This window comes from Myodes glareolus, chromosome 2 (assembly GCF_982192425.1).
Source record: "Myodes glareolus chromosome 2, mMyoGla1.1, whole genome shotgun sequence".
In the NCBI taxonomy this organism is placed as follows: Eukaryota; Metazoa; Chordata; class Mammalia; order Rodentia; family Cricetidae; genus Myodes; species Myodes glareolus.
Window position 1 is genome coordinate 95,012,206 of NC_142027.1, and position 21,889 is coordinate 95,034,094.

General features: G+C 43.3%; 1 protein-coding gene across 5 annotated transcripts in view; it reads right to left on the reverse strand.

Moving 5' to 3' along the window:
• The window catches only part of Spidr (scaffold protein involved in DNA repair), a 242,950-nt gene that overhangs the window by 9,882 nt on the left and 211,179 nt on the right, over nucleotides 1-21,889 (reverse strand). For 4 of the 5 annotated variants that reach the window (XM_048452445.3, XM_048452443.3, XM_048452442.3 and 1 more), the window contains 5 exons: nucleotides 18,521-18,608; nucleotides 16,430-16,573; nucleotides 16,286-16,345; nucleotides 10,309-10,513; nucleotides 9,371-9,523 (listed from right to left, as the gene is read on the reverse strand). In XM_048452445.3, coding sequence (XP_048308402.3) covers nucleotides 9,371-9,523; nucleotides 10,309-10,513; nucleotides 16,286-16,345; nucleotides 16,430-16,573; nucleotides 18,521-18,608 — 650 coding nt within the window. The remainder of the gene's footprint in view (nucleotides 1-9,370; nucleotides 9,524-10,308; nucleotides 10,514-16,285; nucleotides 16,346-16,429; nucleotides 16,574-18,520; nucleotides 18,609-21,889) is intronic. The other variant, XM_048452444.3, reaches the window with a different exon arrangement.

Consider the following 21,889-nt stretch of genomic DNA (forward strand, 5'->3'; position numbering starts at 1 on the left):
CATCACTGAGTTTACAGCAGCATGGGTGACAAACGAACCACTCAGATTCTACCCCTTCTGGCAGCTCTAGGCATAACTGCAGGCGCAGCCACTGGAGCAGCGGCTTGACCACTCCCTGTTTACCATCCATCGGCTTTCCTCGCAATTCATCCGGGACATCCTCACCCTTCAGGATCACATAGACTCGCTGGCCACCATAGTACTACAAAATTAGAGAGGATTAAATTTACTAATAGCAGAGAGGTGGTCTTTGTCTCTTTCTTGGGGAAGAACGGTGCTTCTGTTAACCAATCAGGTATAGTAAAAGATAAGATCCAACAACTTCAGACAGATCTTCAATAACATAAGGAACAGCTTGATGCCTCTGGCTAGTGCATAGTCCAATATGGAACGGGATGATACCTTCTTAGCCCCTCATCGCCCCCTTTTCTTAATCTTTCTAGTTGCATCCAGCCTTATAAACTTCTTGTCTAGATTCCTTCAACAACAGATCCAAAGGATTTCTAACCAGACTTTCAACCAGTTGCTATTACAGGATTACCAATCCCCAGCTATGGAGTCAGAGACATGCAGCACCCAGAGAAACACACCCTGACCCTGAAAACAGTGCCAAAGAAAAGCACTTTAGTCAAGGAAATATGTCCTGGCCCTGAAATGAGAGCAAAAGGCAAAAAAGGGCCAGTGAGAGAAACATACTTTGGCCCTGACCAATTAAGAAGAAAACCAATCAATCCCTAAGCACGAGATCTAGCCAATCTGAGCTCAAAGGACTGAAATCTGACCAACCCCCACCCTGAAAACCCCGCCCCTAGGAAGCCCTGCACCTGGTCAGTGTGCTGCTGCCTTTCTCCTCCTGACAGAGGCCGGCATCCTCCTCCGCTCTTCCCTCCTAACAAATCTCCTGAATGAGGTTTGGGTGAGACCTTCTTTCCCAGGAGCAGAAGTGGAGCCTGGGCAGAGCTGAGCAGAGCAAGGCTGTAATACTTTCACTGGGGAAACCTTCCCCTAGCGGAGTGCAGTTGTTTTATACTCAGCAGGACAGAAGCAGAACTGGAGCCGAACTGTAATAACTTCCTTGGGGAAGCCTTCCCGTAGGAGCAGGGCTGTATGCTGCTACACTTACTGGGACCTGTGATATTCCTCGGCTCTGCATTGCCAGAATACTTTTCCATCAAAGCTGTAACACTTACAGACAACGATGCTGGTGAAGGAGCCAAGAGTTCTATATCTGGATCCACAGGCAGCAAGAAGAGACTATGAGACACTGAATTGCTTTGAGCATATGAGAACTCAAAGCCTTGACCCCAGTGACATATTTCCTCCAACAAAGTCACCCCTACTCCAGCAAGGCCACACCTCCTAAGAGTGCTGCTCCCTGAGATCTTATAGGGCCATTTTCATCCAAACTTCACATTCCACTCCTGGCCCCCATAGGCTATAACTATATCATAATGCTAAATGCATTTAGTCCAACTTCAAAAGTCCCCATAGTCTATCACAGTCTCAACAATGTCCAAAAACCTAAAGTTCAAAGTCTCTTCTGAGACTCTGCAATCTCTTAACTGTAATCTCCTGTCAAGTCAAAATAAAAAACAAGACTACATACTTCCAACATATAATGGCACAGGATATACCCATTCTAAACGAGAGCATAGTGAGGAAATGCTGGACCAAAGCAAGACTGAAAACTAGCTGGGCAAACTCCAAATTCTGTATCTCCACGTCTGATATCAAAGTGCTTTTTCGGACCTCCAGCTCCTTTCAGCTTTGTTGACTGCAGCACACTTCTTCCTCCTGGGTTGGCCCCACACCCTGTCAGCAGCTCTCCTCAGCAGGTGTCCTACGGCTCTGGCATTGCCAAGAACTTGGGGTCTCCAAGTCAATCCAGACTTCACCTTCACAGCTTCACACAATGGCCTCTCTAGGCCTCCATTCAGGGACACCCCTGTCAAGTTTTGCTGCTTGCTGGGGCTGGAATATGGCTCCCTCTTTTCAAATATATCTTTACCAATTTTCTGGTTTTGATGGTTTCCTTCATTGCCCAAGCTTGGCTGTCCTGAAACTCAATCTCTAAACCAGGCAGGCCTCAAACTAAGAGATCTACCACCTCTGTCTCCTACTTCTAGGATTACAAGTGTGTACCACCACCACCTGGCAGTAAACTTTGCTTTAATTCTCTTCACAGATGGAAGCTTAGCTGGGTAGGGTGTTGCACTGAGGCCGCCACTCCCTTTACTCCACCACCATCAGGCTTTTCTTTCATCTGTTTATTTCCTTGAGCACAGGATTTAGCTCCTTTCCACTTCCTTGTGCCCTTTAACTCCTTGAACTGTACATTTTGTATTTTTCTTTGCTCAGCTTGTTCCTTTTCTTTATAGATCTGCCTTAACAGTGACCATAATAATCACGTAATAAAGTCAATACTGGGTTGTTCTGAAATTGCCTCTGCTAATGTCATTAATCCAAAACTCTTCAATTTAGTCACAGGCAGACAATTCAGACAAGGGGAAAACGTAGCCATGTCCTTAGCCAAAATAACACAAGAACATTCTCTAGGCCACATACAAATATTCTCCTCTGAAACCTCTTGATCCAGATCCCCACAGTTCAAATAACCCTCAGCACCACTGTCTTCCAGGCTCCTACTGGGATGGCCCATTAAGCCCCACTTAAAGCTTTCAATTGCTTTTCTAATCTAAACTCCCAAAGTCCACATTCTTCCAAATAAAATCATGGTCAGGTCTAATATAACAATACCCCAGTCCTTGGTGCCAACTTCTGTCTTAGTTTGGGTTTTACTGCTCTGAAAAGACACCATGGCCATGGTAACTCTTGTAAAGGAAAAACATTTATTTGGGGCTTGTTTATAGGTTTAAAGGTTTAGTCCATTAGTGTCATGGCAGGAAGCATGGTGGCAGGAAACATGGTGGCATGCAGGTAGATATAGTGCTGGAGAAGAGACTAAGAGTTCTACATCTGTACCTGTAGACAAGCAGGAAGAGACTGTGCCACTGGGACTTGCTTGAGCATCCAAGACCTGGAATCCTGCCCCGTGACATGCTTCCTCCAACAAAGCTACACCTACTCCATCAAGGCACACCTCCTAATAGTGCCACTGCCTGTGAGTCTATGGGGCCATTTTCATTCAAACTATCACAGCATGGGATGTAAAGGGTCTAAGAAACAAAGTCTCTACTCTCACATGATCAGTCCATTTGGGGAAGAAGGGAGGTGAAAGAGATAAACACTGAGTACAAACACTAGAAGATAAAGTCTAACTGGAACAGGCCCCTGAAGAATGCGGCCCAGGAGCTGGCTCAAGGGTCAGGGAAGTGAACTAGGTATGCAGGTTGACGGAACAGGACCAAGACAGGTAAGCAATACAGCCATGAGGTGGGCAGTACACAGTAGAGATGAAGATGTCCCCTGGATGTACTGGTATACTTCAGACCATCCTTGTCAAATTGTAGTCATTTCAATATCAGAAGAACAAGTAAGAGGTGGCTGAATTTCCAAAACCAGAGGAGGAATCACTCCTCCTGCCCCTTCTTTCTTCTTCCATGTCTTTATCTTCTAGTTCTTGTTTGTCCTGGTGATCAAACCTAGCATGTGGCAAACATTTCACTTCAGAGGTATATTCCCTGCCCCCATTCACATTTTTGAAGCAAAATGTCATTCTCCACTAGAACAAGCACCAGGAAACAGCATTTACAGACAGTGAAGCAGAATTACAGGAGAACTAGAAGGCGTGGTTTATTAAAATACGTTCATACAATGCAAACTTAAATGACTTCTAAAAAATAAGAATAGGTCAATTTTGAAGAGCCTGCCTCAACTAATGACACAGTCTTTGTAACTATAATAAAAGTCTGTCAAGTGGATGAAAAACAGTAAAGTATTTTTCATTTCTATTGGCTATTTGAAGCCATGTACTTTTTTTTTTAATAAGAATATATATATATTTATTATGAATACAATATTCTGTCTGTGTGTATGCCTGCAGGCCAGAAGAGGGCACCAGTCCCCATTACAGATGGTTGTGAGCCACCATGTGGTTGCTGGGAATTGAACTCAGGACCTTTGGAAGAGCAGGCAATGCTCTTAACCTCTGAGCCATCTCTCCAGCCCTGAAGCCATGTACTTTTATCATTCCACTTTTCCTCCCCTTCCCAGTCAACTTCACGTCACCCTGCATCATGCAGTCTGTGCTGCCATGTGCTCTCGAACATGTGACTTTTTACATAAAGGTTGGCTATATCAGGGGGCTACACCCTTAAAAATGGGTTCTTCTCTGCTCGTAGCTCCTTAGCTGTGGAGATACAGCAGGAACCCAAAGGGAGACATAGGCAACATCTCAAATAGCAGTGGATACCTGCACTCTGGCCTTCTTGCACCCAAGTTTCCTTCAGCACCGAGAATCGAGCCCAGGGCAAGCTCTCAGGCTTACTTCCAACTCCTTTCTGAAAATGGACCACTACAAAGCAGGCTGCTACTAATCCAAGCTCCACTTTACTCAGGTATCTGACCTTTCCATGGGATTAGGTAATCCTCCTTTCACTTATGGCATGAGCTGAAGACATGTGCCTTATCTGCAGTTTATAAGCCCCCGGAAATCATCTCACACATACAGTCTTAAGCCAGATTTGAGGGCTGGATGGGAAGTAGACCACTGAACAGTTGGTATCCAAAGCATTATTTTACATGAGTGTTGAAAGAAAAGCCTGTCTCATCTCTTGCACTCACTGCTAAAAGCCTTTATTTACTCTGGCTGATACACAGAAATCTCTCACAGACAGGCTCAGGGAAGGCTACATGTTAGCTATTAGACCACCTTTCTACAGAGGGGCCTTCAAAGGGTAGATGTGAAGAAGGAACTACACCAAGAACAAGACCCATCTGAGAGCCTCTGGGCCTGGAGGCAGCAGGGCAAGACAGTGAATAACCCAAGAAGGGGCACTGCTGTCATAGAGAAGTGCAGACCATCTTCATGTGACTTTGCCCCCAAGGTTAGCTACCAGCCTTTGGGAGGCCATGGACAGCTGGCAGGGTCAGTCCACTCTCTACCATCACTTTACTGAGGGCACCCCTCCTGGTAGGTAGAGCCAATCTTTGCTACTTTGCTTTCTCTTCTCAGGGAACCTGGCAGTAGCCTGCTCCACGACAATGTGTTTACACACTGGGCTTGTCCACCACAGGCCTGCAGGACACCTTTGGAGCTGGCCTGGAAACAGGAAATCCACAGTGAATGTTAGTAGAGAATGCGGAGATGAAAGGAAAATGTCAGAAATGTAGGTCTATAGGAAACAGACCATCAATGAAATTAAATTGACAAGCAAGGTATTTTTGATCTAATAGGTTTTCAAAACTGACAATAACATGTATTCAATACTTACACCTACGAGCAAGATGAAGAACAGTAGTGGTGTAACTGGGTGTGTGCATAGCTTGCTTTCTGATACCAAGTCTGGCCATATAGCCCCGACTGGCTAATGTGGATCAGGCTGCTTTCAAACTTAGGGCGGCTTTAATGCCTCTGCCTCTCAAGTGCAGACCACGAACATGAACCACCATGCCTGGCTAGTAACATTTTCCCAGGAAACAGGACAGCGGTGCCATCTGAAAGCCGACCTGAGTTTTGTAATTGTATACCAGAAACTCTACGACAACCACTAGTACCTTTTAGAAAGACTCTAGTTCATTTTAATTTTTATGGGTTTCACTATGCAGCTTATGTTGGCATGCAGTATCATGTCCAGGTAAGAGTTTAAGTCTCAAAAAAATTAGAAATACTGAAAGGAAATAGAATACACTGAATGCTCAATGCAAATGGGAAAACAGCAGCAGCAACAACAATACAACAACCTAGAAATAGAGTAGGAAAAAGGATCCAGCAGTAATACATTGGAAAAGCTGTATTAATCAGCTACAACACTAATCCTTTCTAATGCAAATAATCTTACTATACAAGTTAAACGGCAGATTATTAGCATGGACTAAAACAAGAACCAAATATATGCTATCTAAAAGAAACTATCAATACATAAAGGGAGGGAGTAGGACATGTCATAATGCTAAGCCTAGTAAGAGCATTCCACAATAATTTTTATTTCAGACAGGGCAAACCTCTGAGTCCTGAAAATTACTGGGGCTAAAAATAATTGTTACGTAACAATAATAGGGTCAATTCTTTAACGTATATGCACCAAACAAAGCATCAAAATACATGAAGAACCAGGTGAATGCCTTTAATTGGGAGGCAGAATAGGTGGCTCTCAAGACCAGAATGGTCTATAAAGCTCCAGGTCTGCCAGGGCGATAGTGAGACCAAAATAAAATAAAATAAAACAAAACACACATGGAACAGAGAGATGGAACTTGTCGGAACAATAAATTCACAAGCATAACACCAAACCAACACTCCTATTGACTGAACTGAATATTTGATATTTTTATCCAGCAGCAGGAAAACACATTCTTATGCTTAGAGAGAACATTCACTACAAAAGACCACATCCTGGGCCATAAAGTACACTTAATCATTTGAGAAACAGAAGCCAGGCCAAGGAGACGGGCGCCTCAGTGTGGTAAGTGCTGTGCAAGCCTATGGTCCGAGTTCCACAACAGGGAAAATGTAAAGGGAAGGTGAGAACTGACTCCACGAAGCTGACCTCCACAAGTGTACATCCTACATGCACATGCATGTGTGATAATGGTGACGGAAATGAAAATGGAAGCTTGGAGCTGAGTGTAGTGGTTGTAATTGGAAGGCTGAACTAGCAGGACCACACAATGAGTTACAGAATAGTTTAGGCTACAGTAGGACACCTTATGAAAAAAAAATAACTAGTGGATGGAGAGATGGGTTATGAGCACTTGCTGATCTTACAAAGGACCTGGGTTTGGTCCTCAGCAGCCATATCAAAGTGGCTCACAGCTGCCTATACCTCCAGTTTCAGGACACCCAACACCCTCTTCAGACATTCCCAGGCTCCAGGCATACATGTGAACATACGAAAGAGAATGTCTGACAAACAACAAACTAGGCATGGAGGTGCATGCCTGCAACTGCCACCCACACTCAGGACATGGAGGCCCAGAGGACAGGAGGACCTCAGAGGCCATGGAGATCCTGCCTCAAATCCTCAACAACAGCAAATATTCCAGAACAGGCAAATCCACAGAAGCAGACTGACAATTTCTTAAGGGTGTGGCAGGCAGCATGTATCAGGGTTTGGATCGCTTGTTTTGCTCCAACATTATAGTGATGCTTATACAACGCTGTGAGCATATTAAAGTACTCTGAGTGAATGAACTATAAAGCATGTAAAGGTTTTTATAAGGTTCATGAGGGCTAGATATGTGGCTCAGTGATACAATACATGACTAATAAGAGCGAGACCCTGGGTTCCATCTCTGGAACGTCACAGAACTAAATACCGCAAAACACAGATTTGGTCCCTAAAATTCTCCTTTACTGGCAATGACATCCAAGAATGTACTGGAACATCCTATGTGTGTGCTGGGGGAGAAACAGTCTGACCATGAAGCCCTACCTATGGCTGTGTGAACCTCCAGCTCTCTAGATAGATCTCCTGCTGAGAACACTTCATCTCCTCCAGGGCTGTGGTGTGTGTGTGTGACACAGCAGACAAGTGTACAGGAGATATGTAGTAGGAGGTTGCTACCATCCCATGAGTTTAGTGTTACCTAACTCCAATGTGTATGCATTACTTTTACTATGAAACATTTTTAAAATAAAATTAAAAAAGAAAGCACCAATACCACTTTCATTTCGGGATTTATGTATCTAACCAGCTGCTGAAACATCTCTTCTGCCTGCTTCAAAAACACCCAAACCAACTATTTTTATAATCTCATTAAAAATACAATTGAATGCTCTAGAGAGATGGCTCAGTGGTTCAAAGTGTGTGCTGCTCTTGGAGAGGTCCCAAGTTCAGTTCTCAGCACCCATGCTGGGCAGCTCACAGTTGTCACAGGTCCAGCTCCAGGGGGAGCTGACACCTCTGGCTGCTGATGGTGTCTGCACTCATGTGCACACGCCCTCGCAGATACACACAAATACACAAAATTAAAAATAAAATAAATATTAAAAATATAACTACTCCCAAACAAACCACCACCCAAACAAGGGGAGCAATGAGAATGGAGTGGGGTAAAGAGAAGGTAATAAGTGATGAACATGATCATAATACTTTATACATGTGTATGAAAATGTCATGATGATATCCACTATTATGCACAGTATATGCTAAATAACAATAGCAATCACTAACAAGAAAATATTCGAAGTCTCAAGCAAGACACAGGTATGCTCTCCAAGTGTCACATTCTATGCCTGCCTCGGCAGATCTGCCAGTGTCTCATAGCCTGAGGCGGAAGCTTCTCTCTGCAAATATGCTCCCTTTTGATCAGTAATTCAGCAATCCCATCAATATTCTTTCTAATAAAATCCACTGCTCTCTTTGTCTTTTTTACTTTTCTGTGACTGCATTATTGTCTCTCTGGACCCTGAACCTACAGGGTGGAATCCAGACCGTGTCCTCTCCAGTCTTCAAAGCTAGTTTTCAAACCACTCCTTATGCTATCATTACAGGGTGTTCTCTGAGTGTGCAGACAGTTATGTTTGTGACTTTGTCAATATTGAAGCTGCCCACTTCTGTACACAGCAGACTATATTCTTGACAGTTAGCTGTCCTTCAGCTTCCTCTTGGTACCTCTCTCCATCCTTCAGTCTCCCCGCCCTTCTCCACTGGCTTGTCAGCTCTCTCCTGTTGGCTATCTTCTGAGTCCTGCTCCTTGTCCCAATCATTGGTGTATCTTTCAGATCTTAACTTAAGAATTCGGGTACCTAAAAAAATTATTTATTTTGCATTTGTACATGTGTGCACGCACGCACGTACGCGCGCACACACACACACACACACACACACGCGCGCGCGCGCTTGTGATTGTATACAGACATAGTACAGAGAACAACTTGTGGGAACTGGTGCTCTTTTTACACTGTGTCAATGGTGGGACTGAATTCAGAGGTCACTGGTTTGGGGGCAACACCTTCATTTGCTGAGCCATCTCATAGGCTCAAGGATCCAGTCTTTAGAGAGCCTTCCTAAATTTTATGCAGCAAGGTGAGAGCACCATTTGAGACACTGAGTTTTGTTTGTGCACTTACCTGGCCTACATCTTTCTATATGGACTCCCAGTCCACAATAAGACTCTAGTCTTACTTTTTCCCTATATATCTAATGTCTGGAACTAGATACCCAATAAAACTGATTGAGCAGTGTATTTAAAATAACACAACACGTAAGACAATGGAAACTCTGCTTTCAGTCAGAGGGCTACCCACCTTGCACGCTGCAAATGGAGTTGACAGGTGTGAGGGAGCCCAGTTCATCCAGTGTCACTGGGCCAGGCAGGTCACAGGAACCAGCACCAGGAGGTCCATACAAGAGGGACTTCTGGGGTAGGAGGACTGTCCGCTCAACACAAACAATCTGACCTGCCATGGAGATAGTTCAGATTATTCATGCAATGAAGGAAAGCATGCGTACCCCAGCCAGTCTCCTTCACTGGCCACTGTGAGCCGTGTAGGAAGAAAAGGCACAGGTGGGTTTGTCACTTCCTTATGGAGGCATGCCCAGCGTGTCAGTGTCACATGGAAGCACATCTCAAAGCCCCCAGTGAACAACGGTGAAAAAGAACACAGCTACCACATTCAAATACAATTGAAAAGGGTGAATTTTATAGTATTCGATATACACAAATAAAATGGGAAAAAAAGTTCAAGTGTTTGATCCCAAGAAAAGGTATGGACTGATCTAAAGCCTACCTTATTATTATTGTTACTGTTATTATTTTGAAAAAGGGTCTCACTGTGTGACCTATGCTGGCTTCTAACTGATGATACTGCACTTCAGCATCCCATGTTTTGGGGTTACAGGCCTTTGTTACAGGGCCAGACATATACCATGTTCTCTAGCTTTTGTTTTAAGAAGAGACAGCGAGGCCATGACTGTAGGTGGTTTCCACATATGCACAGGTGCTGTCAACAGAGTCAAGTGGCCAAAAGTGTCTTTCCAGGGTCTACCACAACTTGGGGTGCTGGCTCATACCAGGTTGGCAAAGTCAATGAGAGTCAACGGCGGGTACAATGGCCTCTGTACCTCCTCCAGGCTAGGCTCGCACTGGGCTTTGGGAAGGTGCCAGCAGTATTGAGCAGGAGGGGGCCACAGTACAGGAACGAAGCAGCCATTCTAGTTAGGCAATCAAGAGAAAGCAGCATACCCTTGTCTCGAAGAGCATCCCTGAAGAGTATGTTAGGAGGCACAGCCATGGCAAGTCCTTCTAGAACTCCTGGGCCCAGCACACATGAGGGAGCTACATAGATTGGCAGGGTTTTGGGAAGGCAGTGGTCCCTTTCATCCTGTATTTGTAGGGTGATGTCAGTCACCAGCAGCCAGATTTCCTTTTGTGCCAAGAGATTCTTTAGCTACAATTTGAAATAAGAAAACCCTATTAACTGTGCATATTCAAAACCTTTAAAAGCAGTATTAGTGATTATTTATACTCAAATTTTAATATATGATTTCAAACACAATTTAAAACGTACAATAAAGTTTATACACCAAGGTTACTAGCACTCACGGATGCAGCCCCGCCCTCTCCGTGGCTGTTAGTGCTCCTCTACAGGGCACAACACAACCCTCACATGCAGTTTTCCACTTGTCCCCTGGAGTCCTCAGGGAGAAGGCATTTTCCTTCCCTCCCAGTCCAATGTCTTCTGTTCAGTGGACCCATGGTCTCTTTGGATACCCACCTGTTTCCCGCGGGTTAGGGACAGACATCGAGTGACCATGCAGAGGACGTATAAAGCAGCTGTCAAACCTGCTTCATGTGCAGCAGGCTTCATTTTTATTAGTTTTGTCTTTCTTTTCCCCTTTCTGGATTTTATAAACACACACACACACACACACACACACACACACACACTCATTTGCAGAAGTTGTGGTACTTTAGGAAGTTCTAGTAAACTGGCCTTCTGCCTCTACCAGTTGGTCAAAAACTTACATCAATAGGTAAAAGTTCAAGTCAAGAAGAAAGTGTAGGCCCAGGATCTAAGTGCTTGGCTGGTTTAAGAGTTCAGTTGATATGGCTGGAGTGGATGGCATGTTTAGGAGATGTGGGCTGGGGTGAAAAGGGTAGATTAGATCATTAGGGATTGATCACATAAAATAAATTAGAGTGAATATGAACAGACCCAGCTTTCTCCTCACTGGCAAGGGAAGGTTTTATTTATTGAGACTGAATTCATGCAGCCCAGATTGGACTCAGATTCCCTGTAGAGCCCAGGGTCACCTTGGACCCCTGATCTTCCTGCTTCTATCTCCAAGCCACCACATTCTGCTGGAGAGGAAGTTATCCAGGAAAGTCTAGAGGAAATTCTAGAGGAAATGGTCTATGGTGGGAGGTGCTGGTGTGCAACACGACTTTAGACAGACAAACCAGGTGTGCACAGTGACACATCCACATCTGTCTCCTTGCTCTGGTCACAGAGAAGGCCGAAAAAAAAAAATTACATTCCAATAGAAGCAAGACTACCTAGAACCAGATATTGGCTTTTAAATATCATTTTTTTCCTTTAAAATTCACTAGCACCCCTTGAAAAAGGAACTGATTCTAAAGTCTAAAGCCCAAAGAGCAGGCTGAAAATATGGTTTAGTGGACATAGGAGCCTGATACCAAGCTAGACAATCTTCCACATGGTGAAGGCAGAACTGAATCTCAGAAGCTGTCCTCTGCCCTCCATATGTACCTATGCACCTGCACAACACACACACACACACACACACACACACACACGCACGCACGCACGCACGCACGCATGCACGCACACACACACACACATATTAAAAGGCAAAATCAATGAAAAACAAACCACCAAAGGTTAGATTGAAACATCTTACTGTGTCAGAAAATAAGAATTCAAATTAAGGATCAGCTACTTTTCTGTTGCTGTTATAAAAGTAACTGGGAGGAGAAAGTTTGTTTAGTTAATGGCTCCAAAGGGTCGCAGTGCATAATGACAGGGAAGGCATGGTGACAGGAGTATGGGGCTGTCTTGGCAATCAGGAAGCAGAGAGACCACATTTCAGCTGCAAACAGGAAGGAGGGAGAGGAAGGGGGAGAGATGAATCTCAAAGCCTACCCCAAGTGACATACTTCCTCCAGAAAAACTATTATTTCCTAAAGGTTTCAGGGATCTCCCAAACAGCACCACCAACTGGAAACCAAGTACTCCAACAGAGGAACCTCTGAAAGACATCTCTCATAAAACACCACATATGTTGACTATGCTCAGACAACCAAGGAGATAGCTTCCATCTGAAAAGATGTGAATACCAAATGAAGAACAGTAACACATTGTATAAAACCCAGTGAATGAAAAATGAGGGGGCTACAGTGCAGCTCCCCTGAGGTTGTGACTTAGAGGTGACGCAGCTGTGAAAGGTCACTTAGGACTCTGACATGTCCCTGTTGATCACCTTTAATTCCTAGGCCCTCCGAGCAGGGTGCCAGGCTCATCAGAGATGCCTCAGGAGATCAGAGGCTTCCAGCCGACCCAAACCCACATAGCACTGTCAGTCTTAGACGTGGAAGAAAACTCTTTAATTTCCTCCTTCTTTCCTTCCTTCCTCTCTTCCTACACTGTCAAGCTGTTGAAAACACAGACCTTGTTGCTGTGGTATAGTGAACCAATGTTCAGCCATAAGTGAAAAACCAAAACCAAAACAGGAATCTATATTTTTCCCTCTAGGGGTAAAAACTATAAATGCTGTTCATCAATACTTGAGATTTGTCTTTCAAATGACTGAGACCAGTATCTTCTAATTTTTGCTTAGTTTAATTTTACATTTTATTATCACTATTGTTCTTGTTGGGATGCATGTGTACACATAGGCAGAGATGCCAGATGACACCGTTCTGGAATCGTTTCTCTCCTTCTTCCTTCCTTCTTTACATGGGGCCTGCCTGCTAAGCCATTTTCCTTGACCCCTATTTTTTTGCCCCCTATTTTTTAAAATTAATTACCAAATTATTTGTACTACCAGGGCATAAAAAATTAATAATAAGACTATCTTTCATAAAAAGACATCAACATCCAATAGCTAAAATTTGTTTAAAATAAATCTTTTATTTGTAATTGCTTAAACTTGGGAACAAACAAGATCTTTTGGGAGACGTGTTACTTTTCTCATTACTATGAGAGAAGACCTGAGGAAGGATGCTTCAGGAGGAAGAAAGGACTTATTGGCTTGTAGTTCTAGAGCACAGTCAGTCATGGCAGGGAAGGCAATGGTGGGAAGGCCAGTGTGCGAGGCAGGTCTTCCTGCCCCAGCAGTCAGAAGGGTGAGAAAGAAATGTTGGAGCTCAGCTCACTCATGCTGATTCAGTTTCTGTATGGAGGCCCCGAAGGGTCACTGCATGAAAGCACTGAGGTGCGGAGATACCAGGACCACAGGGTGTCCTGAGGAGGTCTGCAGGCATGGGGTAGAGATGGGCCAAGAAAGAGGTCTTGTGTATTGTGGTACAGAGCTGGCAGGGCAGGCTCCTTCAAGCCTTTTTGAGCTCAGAAGATGCCATCAGAAGCTCCAGATGCCAGAGTTAGAGGTTCAGGATTTGGTGTTTTCACTGCTGGGCTTCAGTCTTGCTTTGGTCTGACCTTTCTTTGTCATGCCCACATTCCTCCATTTTGGAACATTTCATTGTATGTCACCTTTTATGTTACAAGGGCTCATGGCTAAGAGACTGAGTATCAGGAGCAATGCCTCACTTATACTTTTGTACAGTGTTACAACTACTGAAGACTTCTGAGATCAAATCAAATTCATTTTGCTTTATGGGCCGGCCATGGGCCTTATGGAGGCTCCTGCACCCTTTATGCCTATAACACAAGACCGGCAAGGACAACGCTGGTAAGTTGTGATCAAGATTGAGTGTACTCGCCTTGGAACACAGCTGCAGTGGCCTTTGTCCATTCTGTAGGCTGGAGAGATTCTGCCAAGACCCAGTGCAAGGAATGGTAGTTCTTATATTTAACCCCTTTCCATCTCAGAAACCCAATCAAGAAACTCCCCCATATATGTCCAAAGGTTTGTTTCCTGGGTGATTCTAGATTCTGTCAAGTTGACAATCAATTACTGACCATCACAGTAGGTAAATAAGCTCTGATACAGCTAGATAATGGAACACTTATTCCTGAGTGTTATAGGAAGTGAGCCCTCAAGTCACTAGGAGACATGGATGCCTAAATGCTTCCTATGGAAAGAAAAAAGTCCATCTGAAAATCTGTGTACTCCTTGATTAGACCATGTTGTACTCTGGGTTTCAGTGTTTGCTAAAGGGTCTGAAGGAGGAAGGGATGAATAGGAAGAACACCAAGGACATCTATGGTAGTGTTATGGTTTTTGTCTCTTTAAGAGACAAGCCATGCCCACTCCCGGTGGTCCCTGCCCCTGCTTTCATCATTCCCTCTCCCCTGCTCCCTTCTCTGTCTCTCTCCTTTCTCTTCTCCTTCTCTCCCCTCTCTTTCTCTCCTTTAAGTAATAAATATTCAATTCTATTCTGTACGATGTGCCTGTTTATGTGCCTTCTACCCACCGCCTGCTCAGCTGCTTGCCGCTGGGAAACTGCACCTTCAGGGGACTCGCTGGGAGCCAGGACCAGATGGGCTCCGCCCGGGATGGCAGCTCTCCAGGCCAGGGATCTGCCGCTCAGGACCAGGCACCCCCCCACCCCCAGCCACTGCTTGGGAACCGTCGGGGATCTTGCAGCATTTTTAACAGGTAGTGCAACGATTCTGTCCCAAATTATAACGGCAAATATTATTAACTACAAACCCTAGGTGACTGTGTAAACTGCTAACAAATGTATTACTCTGTGAACATGTTGATAACATATACGAGACAAGACATACTCGGGAGATTTTTTCTCTTATTCTTGATTTTGATGCAGACCCAAAACTCTTCTAAAACATAAAATCTATTAAAGAATTCTTTTGGTTTGTTTATTTTTCGAGACAGGGATTCTCCGTGTAGTTTTTGAGCCTGTCCTGGAACTTGCTCTGTAGACCAGACTGGCCTTGAACTCACAGAGAACCATTAACTTCTGTCTCCCTAGTGCTGGGATTAAAGGCATGTGCCACCACCGCCCAGCCTAAAGTGTATTATAGCTACATGTAACCCAGAAAAAGTATTTGAACATGGACAATAGCTCTGGATCCCTGACTTGTTCCTAAGCACAGGGTCATCTAACACACACCCCACTGGGAGTCAAGCTGACTGCCCTGGCCTATTGGAATCTATTTATTGCATATAAGACTGTCAACATACCTACCCAGACCCATGAGGTAGTACCCTGATCTAGTGAAGTGAAGAACTCAATGTCTTCCTCTGCCACTGTGTTTCTTTCCTTGCTGAATATATGACCCTGTCTTCCTCACTCTGAGCCTCTGCATTACAGCATCTCCCTGAAGGGCAAATGGCATCTGTCACACGAATCTGCATAGTTCTGTGCCTAGAACATACTTTGGAATAACACGAAGTCACAGATGATCACGGTGTCATCATATACCAGGTGTTCTACAGACTCACTGAAAACCAGAGCCAGCCTTCAGTTTGTTTAGACTTGGAGAAAGGGCTTTAAAAAAAAAAAAAAGAATTCCTGTTCACTCATTTATAAATGCCAACATGGCTGCTTTTAAATTGCTGAGTAAAACCAACTAATTGCTACAGAAACTGCAAGATTCAAGAATCATAAAATACTGACTATACGGCCCTTTATAAGAACAGTCTGCCCTCTATTATAGTTGAGGAAGAAGCTAATATACTCTGTTTATGATGACACAATTTAAATTTTATTTATATATATGCAACCCACCAGTAGCTCAATTAGAAGTTAAGAAGCATATTCTTTTGGTACTTCTATAGCTTTTTCACTGACTATGGATCAGGGGAAAATTGTCTGTGATAGATTCCCAAGAGAAACAAAAAGAAACTAAAATTAAAACAACAGCAACAACCAAACCCAAAGGAGTTCCATATAGTTTGCACAGAGAAGGACGGCTCCAAATGAGGAGGGTAAATTATGGATTAACCTAGATTTTAGAGATTTTTTTTCTATTACGGCATACCACTAATTTCTAAGAGATTGTTCATAGAGAGGGGAAGACAGACAGACAGACAGACAGACATGGCAATATTACCTGTGGTCTTTGATAAACCACTTTGGCATAGAAGCTGCAGCGAGTGCCATGCTCATCATTCTGGAACGGCAAAGATGGAAACATCACAGGAAGTATGGGAACAGCAGAAGCATCTGAAGTACCTGTTAGAGCCACAGTCATTACCTGGAGGATTTCCTGTAAGCAGTGGACAACGGGAGGCTGGTAGAGCTCAGAAATGGGGTCCCCTTCAATTGTATCGATGTGTCCCAGGCTTGGGTGTGCAGAGAAGATATAACAGAAGGTAGGGGGAGGCAGGCAAGTCTTTATCTGTTTAGTATAAACGAAAAAGGAGAGTAGAACATCTTGTTAAAAGATCCAAAGAGCTGGGTGGTGGTGGCGCACACCTTTAATCCCAGCACTCAGGGGGCAGAGGCAGGCAGGTGTCTGTGAGTTCGAGGCCAACCTGGCCTACAAGAGCTAGTTCCAAGACAGGTTTCAAAGCTACAGAGAAACCCTGTCTCAAAAAACAAAAACAAAAGATCCAAAGAATACCATTAATGTAAATTTTTTAGTATTCTCATGATCAGGCTTGGCTTAATTGTGCAGGCCTGGGATCTCAGCTTGGGAGGTAGAGACACAAGGATCACAAGTTCAAGGCCTACCTGGAATACAGAAGAACTTCATGGCCAGTTTGAGCCACTTAGTGAGACCTACATAACTCAGTGTAGAGCATCATGCACGGAAAGGCCCTAGCTTCAGTTCCTAAGGCTAGAACACACACACACACACAATTTGTTTTACGATGTATGTTCTAATGGGAAGCCTAGATAAGAAATGGGTTACTTTGTGCATCTGGGGGACTATGTATAAGAATATTTCTGTGCAGATTTAAGATTTCATTTTAGATTTAGTATTTATGCCAGGCATGGTAGCATAAGCCTGCAATTTCAACTCTTGGGAGGACGAAGCAGGGGTCCCAGGACTTTAAGGTCATCCTAAGATACACAAGGCCCAGTGTTAAAACAAAACAGAAGGTGAAGAACTCTATTCCTCAGAGTATACTTCAAGTACCACTTAGAAATTGCTCCTTTCAGAATCTGCAGACAGGAATTTTGAGACGATAACGCTCCCTGGCACAGGCTCACATGTCATACATGCAGCATTCTGCTAAAAAGCCAGCTACAAGAAGCTGGAGAGATGGCTTAGTAGGTCAAGTACTTGCCACAAAATTCAGTTCCCCAGCGCATGAACAACCTGGTGTGATGGAACACCCGTACTTGGGGGTGGAGCCAGAGGATCCCAAAGGCTCAGTGGCCAGGCAATCCAACCAAAAGAGCAAGTTCCAGAGAGAGATCCTCTCTCAAACACTTGAGGTGGAGAAGCAACTGAAGAAAGATATTCTGACAGCAAGCTTTAGCATCTACATATGCCTGTTATATGCACACACACACACACATACACACACACTCTCTCTCTCTCTCTCTCTCACACACACACACACACACACACATTTTCTTTCTCTCTCTCTCTTTCTCTCTCTCTCACACACACATACACCACAGACAAGATGGGTGTTGAGAGAGGAGGAAGAAGAAAAGGGAAGTGTATATGTGTGTCTGTGCTAGAGAGAGGTGCTTTGGGCTCTGTAGACTAAAGCAGTCACTCTGATGAGCAAACCCAAGGGGCAGTAGAAGAAACTCCTTGATTTTTTTTTTTTTCCTGTTTCTGAGTCCCTACAAGGAACAATGTGGTGAGGAAAAGAGAAATGTCTGTTGACTACTTATGGATTCTACCTAGCATCTGTTCTAATTAATAACTGAGTGTTAACTTTATAAACTATTGCAGAGTAATTTAAGGCACAGTGTCGGCTTCAGAATGAGGCTATCAAGACTGACTTGCAGCAGTGAGTGAGGACTGCATCATGACTGAGTTTGCAGGCACACACCTGTAATTCTAATACTTGGGAAGCTGAAGAAGGATTACTTTGAGTTTAACGTCACTATAGGTTCCAGACTGAGGCCCATGTTGTATTTCTCACAAAACCAAAATACAAACTAAAATTCATCAAGAATTTACCAGAGGAGCATGGAAAAGAACCGTCAGAATATTGGCACTGGAGAGGAGCTGTAGTCTGTCCTAGATGACACTCACACATCACTCCAGACAAAGGAACTAGCTGCCCAGTGTGCCCAAGGAAAGACACAACCATCTGAGTACAGTAGGAGTGCCTAACTCAGTTCCTGGCAAGGAGCTTTCCAAGGCTGAGCGTCTTACCTCTTCACTGGGCTGGCCACAGGAAGACTCGGCCAGAGGCATCACTGGGGGCCACATGGTGTCAATTAAACTGAAGAGCCCTGGTGCCCTGGGATAAGAAGAGACACTGTTGGAAGTATTCATCAACAACATTTGCCAATAAAGTACCAGTCAGTTCATGTGCTTAAAGACGACCGTTTCTTTACACTGTGATGAGCCTGGACATAGCATGTCATCTCTGAAACAAATATGCAGAAAAACCTCGACTCCAGTGCGTGGAGCCTGAGGTAGGAAGGTCAAGGGATTGAAGACTTCTGACTATCAACAGCAAGAAAAAAAAAAAAAACCAAAATGGAACATCAAAAATAGGGCTCAGCCGTTAGAGGACCAATTGCTCTACCAGATGACCTGGGTTTACTTTCCAGCACCCACATGGCAGCTCACAATTATCTGTAACTCCAGTTTAAAGGATCTGACACCCTTACACAGACACATACATTCAAGCAATACACCAATGCACATAAAATAAAAATAAATATTAAAAACAGTAAAAACAGGCCAGGCGGTGGTGGCGCACGCCTTTAATCCCAGCACTTGGGAGGCAGAGGCAGGCAGATCGCTGTGAGTTCTAGACCAGCCTGGTCTACAAGAGCTAGTTCCAGGACAGGCTCCAAAGTCACAGAGAAACCCTGTCTTGAAAAAACAAAACAAAACAAAAAAGTAAAAACAAAAACCTTGAGAATAAGGACATAGATACCTTGCTAAATGAAAGACAAGAAACAAATAAAATGTCCTTATGTACATACTAGTGACTAAAAGATATGTCTTTGAGTGCTTAATTGAGAAGGGTTTGGAGGCAATATTCATATTTCCTTTTGGATTGTTTCATTTGTATGTATGTATATATACACACACGATTGTTTCACACAAATGATATATGTAAATTTATAAACATTTAAAGTTAAAATGTATGCCTTACATATAATTATTTCTAATACCATGTATGTATGATGTCTATGTGGGTCCATGCACAGAGATCAGAGGACAACTTTTGCTGAGTTGGTTCTCTCTTTTCACATTCTTTGTGGTTTGAGGACACCAAGCTTGCATGGCAAGCATTTTTATTCACTGAGTCATTTAGCTAACCCTTGGTTTGTGAATTCTGAAAAAAGGTTTAGGTTGGTATCACATTCTTTTCAATCACAGCACTGGGGAGGCAGAGACAGGAAAAACTATGCAAGTCTAGACCAGTCAGGGATACACAGTGAGACCTAATATGATACATATTGTGTGTGTGTGTGTGTGTGTGTGTGTGTGTGTGTGTGTGTGTGTGTGTGTGCATGGGCACTCACCCATGTGTGCACATAGAGCTTAGATTACAACTTGCAGAAGTTAGTTTTCCCTTTCTACTTTTCTACTACGTGGGTCCTGGGAATTGAGCTTACTCAATGGCTGATTGTTTTTGTGTTTTGAGATAGTATCTCATGTCACGCAAGTTGGCCTCAAACTCCATAGGTAGCTAAAGATGGCTTTCAACTTCTTATCCTTCTACCACCATTTCCCAAATGCTCTGTTACAACCTATTTAGGTGGTGCTTGGGATGGAACCCAAATTTTATGCATGTTGGGCAAACAATGTTATCAACTGATCTAAAAGCCCAAACATATTTTTCAAAAACATACATACAGATGCTTTTTCAACTTAAGTACAATGGGGTTATGTTTTAATAAATTCACTGTAATTTGAAAATACTGTGTCTCAAAAATACACCCAGAGGCTAGAGAGATGGCTCAGTAGTTTGGTTCCTGGTGCCAACATTGGGAGGCTCACAACCATCTGTAACTCCAGCTCCAAGGACTCTGTGGGGGTTTGAAAAAAGATTTGCCTCCATATGCTCATAGATTTGAATGCTTAGCCAACAGGGAGTGGCGCTACTCAGGAGGGGTTGGAGGTGTGGCTCTGCTGGAGTTGGTGCGGCCATGTTAGAGGAAGTGTGTCATGGGGGTGGGCTTTGGGGTTTCAAAAGCCCAAGCCAGTCCCTTCCTGCTGCCTGTGGATCTGGATGTTGAACTCTCAGCTACTTCTCCAGGGTCATGTCTACCTGTACGCTGCCACAAGAACACAGCTGATAAGAAACAAATGACCAAGAACCACAATAGACTAAAAAATTAACAAAAAGACAAGAAATACACACTCTTAAATAATTAATTTGAATATCAATAGTTTCAATTCTTCCACAAAAAGGATTGAGATAAAAAACAAGATCTTCATTTTACCTCCTTCTAAGAAATGACTCATCATTAAAGATAGGTCCTAAAATAGAATGGATGTTGGGAAAAGGTCTTCAAAGCAAATGAAAGAAACAGGCTTTACCATTCTAATATCTGACCAAACAGACTGCAAAACAAATTGTGTCAGAAGAGATTAAGAAGGCCCCTCTTTTTGATCGAGCACATCACAATTTTAGAAATGCAGGCACTGAAGATAGGTGAACCCAATTTCATAAAACAAATACTGTTATATATATAAAGTCAGAGATTAATGCCATTCTCATCATTAGACAGATCATGTAGGCCAAGAAAAAAAAATAAAAAACAAAAACAAAAAAACAAAACCCAGCAAACATTGGAATTAAATGATTTCAAAGATCAAACAGATTTAGTAGGTATTATAGGACATTCTACCCAAACACTATATAATATACATTTTTCTCAATAATCCATGGACTTTTATTAAAACATCACTTACTTGGACAAAAAACTAAGTGTCAATAAATATAGGAAAACTGAAACACTGCTTGCATTTTATCTGATGACTGCAGACTAGAAATCAACAGCAAGAGAAACAACATATAATGTGTAGGGCAGATGGTCCATGACTACTTTTGCATTTCAAAACCCACCAAAACTCACCAATGCCTGAGTGTGTAAACCCTCCAATCCCCATCCTGGAAAATTCTGCCACCCACCATCCCAAAAATCTCTATTTAAGCCCGTCTTCTGCTCAGTTCCCTACTGCTTGTCACCTGAGCAGAGGCAGCCACACTCTTGTGTCTCTCCCAATAATTTTTTGTGTAAGGTTTGTTGTGTTGTGTGACTTTGTGGTATTCATTGGTTCCTGACAGCCAGGATACCTTTACCTTTAGAGCTACACTTGCACTGGGAAACCTTTCCCCTCAGAGCTGAAACACCTCTATTGGGGAAGTCTTTCCCCTCAGAGCTGTAATACTTATACAATGCATAAATTTAGGAAGATTAAGCAGCACATTATTGAATGATGAAGTGTGTCTCATAAAAGAAGAAAAAAAAACAGTCCCAGACCCAAATAAAAACACAACATATCAAAACCAATGAGATACAATAAAGGCAGTCTTGGGAGGGGAATTTACAG